This window comes from Gastrolobium bilobum, unplaced genomic scaffold (assembly GCF_033153095.1).
Source record: "Gastrolobium bilobum isolate Gb01-03AN ecotype WA unplaced genomic scaffold, APGP_CSIRO_Gbil_v1 utg12919, whole genome shotgun sequence".
Taxonomy (NCBI): domain Eukaryota; kingdom Viridiplantae; phylum Streptophyta; class Magnoliopsida; order Fabales; family Fabaceae; genus Gastrolobium; species Gastrolobium bilobum.
In genome coordinates, this window is record NW_026896054.1 from 190,974 (window position 1) to 195,196 (window position 4,223).

At 35.9% G+C, this 4,223-nt stretch overlaps 1 protein-coding gene across 1 annotated transcript; it reads right to left on the reverse strand.

Moving 5' to 3' along the window:
* Positions 1–1,931: 1,931 nt before the first annotated feature.
* LOC133297510 (meiotic nuclear division protein 1 homolog) lies at positions 1,932–3,764 on the reverse strand. Its single transcript, XM_061496677.1, has 9 exons — positions 3,703–3,764; positions 3,445–3,561; positions 3,239–3,277; positions 2,968–3,075; positions 2,804–2,866; positions 2,656–2,707; positions 2,494–2,538; positions 2,252–2,331; positions 1,932–2,011 (listed from the first exon to the last, which is right to left on the reverse strand). The coding sequence occupies exons 1-9, from the start codon at positions 3,739–3,741 to the stop codon at positions 1,943–1,945; spliced, it is 612 nt and encodes a 203-aa protein (XP_061352661.1). The 5' UTR covers positions 3,742–3,764; the 3' UTR covers positions 1,932–1,942.
* Between the last annotated feature and the right edge of the window lie 459 nt (positions 3,765–4,223).

A 4,223-nucleotide genomic window follows, 5' to 3' on the forward strand; every position in this document is an offset into this window, starting at 1 on the left:
AAGATGAATTGATTTAATAAAAATTTCCATTCTTTTCACCCAATATTCAAAATCATCACCATCAAAGAATGGTGGTTTATCACATTCAAAGCCTTGCATTTTTTGTTTGATTTAAAAATAAATTATATTGGAAGCCCCAACAAAGATCTTTAACTCTAGGCGGTTAAACCTCTAACTGAGCACTAAGCTCTGATACCACTTGTTAGGAATGTGGCTTCCATACTCAAGAGGGGGGGGGGGGGTGAATTGAGTATTACAAGATTTTCGCAAAAGCCCATTTCTAGTTTATAAATAATTGTTTCAACCAAACTTTGATATGTGAAAAGCTAATCAATACATTCAAACAATCTACCATATATAATATGTCACAATTATAGAGCTTATTCTAGCACATACAAGATATCAAAGAAGCAATTAAAGTGCTAGAAATAAAGAGTTTAGAGAATTGCAAACATGAAATATCCTGGTTCGGTCACCACCACATGTGACCTATGTCCAGACTGAAGCCGCTCGATCAACTCTTTCACTAATGGTCAAGCTTCACGGGTGCTTGACAAACCGTTACAATCTTCCAAGACTTCGGGTTCTTGGATACCTTTCAATCTCCAAGTTTACGGGTACTTGGTAACCTTATAATTCACTCCAAATTTACTTAGGTATCAGGACTCAAAGGATTATGACACCTATCAAAGTTAGATGACATTGAAGAGATAACCTAATAATTTGGAAAGCTGAACAATTTGTAATAATATCCTCTTTTCTAAGTAACTTCCTTCCTAACATTTTTATAGGGTTAATATTAAGGGGAATGATGCGTTTATAATTTTTTTTTAAAAATTACACTAAGTATGACTAATTATATATTTTTGATTGAAATATGATCGGTCATAATTAATAAAATTTGTAAACAAAAAATTTGTAAATATAACTTTCTCCTAATATTAATACCATACGTGTTTGGGAGTCAAGACACCTATGTTTGGCAGAGGAAGCAAGCCCATTTCTAATAATTAAATTTGCTATTGGGCCAAATGCTGGTCGAAGGGAACAAGTTGGGGCCAAAGGGTGTCCAATTTCAACATCGAGGTTTTACTGAATTTAAGATTTCTTCTCGGGCTTAAAGGAATGAGTCACCGTGCTAATAGACCTGAACAAGCGATATTAAGAAAAAGTTCTGGAGGCTCTTGGATTTCTACTAAACCACCAATTCTAAATGATTACCTCATAAATACAGCAATTTTCAGGTCATAAACCTGCCTTTTGATCTATTTAAAGTAAATTTCACAACTTTTTGTCGGATTAATGCCTTTGTGAAATAATGCAGTGAAATGCAAAGGAATATAAGTCGTGGATGGGTGCTCATTTAATTTGCACACGAGTCAATCAACATCTATCATGTGACATGTACAAGACGAGGACATGGGCAGCAAATAGTACAAGTCTTGTACTTATTCCATGGACGACTTGCACAAAACATCACATGGCAGATATTGATTGGCACCATGCAAAAAACGGGCACCTATCCCTTGAGTTAAATAGTATTATTTTGATAAATTATTTCACAAACACATTGATCCGGTAAAAAGTTTTCAAATACGAATCAGTACGGTCCAAAGTCCCCATAAACCACAAACCTTTTATTTAAAAAAAAAAACAGATAATAAATCACACTGCAGAGACCCCTTAAAGCGAGCAACAGCAACAGTAGTCAAGACGGTGATGTAAACTAGAGGCAAAAAGATAATCTTTATATATTGCAACTGGAAGCAAAAAGCTTTTTCACCCTGCATCATCAAGACAGCAATAGAGAAGGAAGAAAAGAAAAAAGCCATTTCTCTATAAACGAGGATGTCATTGGCAATACTCTAAATTTTACATTTTAATTGTCATTGTTTGGGAGAAGCGCTACAGCCAGCAGTGGGCCTTCAGATGGGCTAAGTAATTAATCAGCAACTGCTTTGAGTGGAACAGGTGCTAACTCCAAATAGTCAAAATCATCTGTTATACCAATCTGCATGAAGACACAAGGTGCAAGACACATAAGATACAAAGAGAGACGGGAGTAGAGTGGCATCAAGGAAGGGTACGTTTTAGCTGAGGAGATGCACAAAAGGATATTTAATGTGGTAAGTTTGATAAAGTTATCAAGTTAATAATTCCATTCAAGACAAAAAAAGAAGCCCTAACAATTGGCTGAGGATTACAGAACATGCTTCTCATATTTAGGCATTAAATTCAAATGACTGCTGACCTCCTTGTACATGTTTTCAAGTTGTTCCTTTGCCTCAGGGAAGTTGTTTGAACACCATTGCCTCAGGGTGAAAATGTTGTCTGCAAAGTTTTTTGGACACAACAAATGGAGATTACATGTATCATCAGTCATCACCATAGTGTGACATTTCACAATGCCAGACACTTCATTTCTCCCCTCCAAGACACAATTCCATTCTGGTTAGAAAAAAATATTGAATGAGAAAACATAGAAGGCAGAACCTGTCCATCTGTTGGCTGATGCATGGGCAACTTGAATTGCTTCCTCTGCCAATGTTAATACCAAAACATCAGTGTCCCAACTCCCAAACTAAAACAAGGTATTAGGATTAACCTTCTAAAACGTTAAAAGATAAAGAAATAAATAAATAAGCATTTCTTAACTCGTTGCCTCAAAGGCAGCCGGATCGTTATCTGTATACTTTGCCAACTCATCCTGAAAATGTGAAATATTATTTTACTGTTACAAAACTGACGTACTACAGATCATACTTAATGTATGACCAACAATTAATCCATAAGCCAACCTAACCTTTAATTCATTATGCTTCAGCTCAATGGCTTTTAGATCTGCGAGGGCCTCCTCTCGTTCATCCTGGTGAAAATGCAATAAGAAGATATATGATGACAGGCCTTTTAATGCTACATAAGCAGAACAACATGGAATCTAGTAATTAGTTAGGGATTATAACTCACAGATTCCTCTCTCCCCATCTTTAGTGCCTCACATTGGTCAACAAGTTCGGCATGCCGCTTCTTACTGCTTTGCAGATCGGAGTCAAGTTTGCGGTACACATTCCTAAGCTGTGTATATAGTTTATAATGTTGTAATCAGGATACTACAGCAGGTAAGGATACTGACCAACTTATCAACATAAAGATGGTATAGAACTTTTAAGTTTCCATATTCTTCTAACAAAAAAAATATATGGTATAGCGCAGTTTAGCTTTTTCAATAGAACTTCACCTGATTTCCAGCACAGCTAGGAAGACTCCAAAAGTATACCTGAGAAGCAAAAGTAGGAACATTAATTAAATTAATTAAAAGAAGAGAAAAATCTTCCCCATATCTTTGACAATTTTCCCTGACAAGTATCTCATATTAATGTCAAGCATCCTTAACAAAAATACAAGAACTAAAAAGGAGCATCACTTGTTCTGATGTTAACTTACAGAAGTTCCTATCTTATCTTTGGAAACAAGGTCATCATCCACTAAACTTTGGACAACATCTTTCACAGACTGAGTGATAACACCCTTCCTGGGACCCAACTTCTCAAGCTCCTTAAGCTAAATTAATAACAACAACAACAACAACAACAACAACAATAATAAAAGCATAAAAATCAGTCAGAAAATTATATGATAAAAAACAACAATGATTCATCTCATAAGTAATAACAAAATGGTAAAGGTTGAGTGCAACTCAACCAGGTAGAAGTCTTGGGATTCGTAAAAGATTTGAAGCATCTTCTCACGCTTCTCTTCCAATGAAAGACCCCTTTTCTTCGACTGCACAAAACAAAACACATCAAACGATTTGGCATTCAAAATTTTTCCATCTAGGTTTTTTTTTAGTGAATCCTAATTCCCATGGCACCATCAGATAAAGAGGAACAAGTGTCAGCTATTGAACCAAGCAATTCGCACGATAGGGTTCAAATTTGTGATGAAAACACAATTAAACAATCAAATCAAACCGGGGAAAGAAGCTTTTGCGAAATTACAGAAGAAATTCAGGAAGCAGGTTACCATTGCGACGGCGTCCGGCGGCGGAGGAGCGACGCAGAAGATTCCAGAATCGCGATTCTCTGATTTTGGCGGGAAAATGGTTTAATCAATTATGCTTTAATGTTCATAATTACCCGAATATATTATCTGTGAGTTTTATTTTTCTTATTTTGCATGAGACAAATTGTCTCCTGCAACACACAAAAAGTGAGTGGGACCTA

Coding starts and splice junctions, on each gene's coding strand:
- LOC133297510 (XM_061496677.1), bottom strand. CDS start 3,741: ATGCTTCAAATCTTTTACGAATCCCAAGACTTCTACCTG. Junction 2,867..2,967: donor AGATGGGGAGAGAGGAATCT/GTGAGTTATAAT, acceptor CATTTTCACCAG/GATGAACGAGAGGAGGCCCT. Junction 2,539..2,655: donor GGCTGCCTTTGAGGCAACGA/GTTAAGAAATGC, acceptor TAACATTGGCAG/AGGAAGCAATTCAAGTTGCC.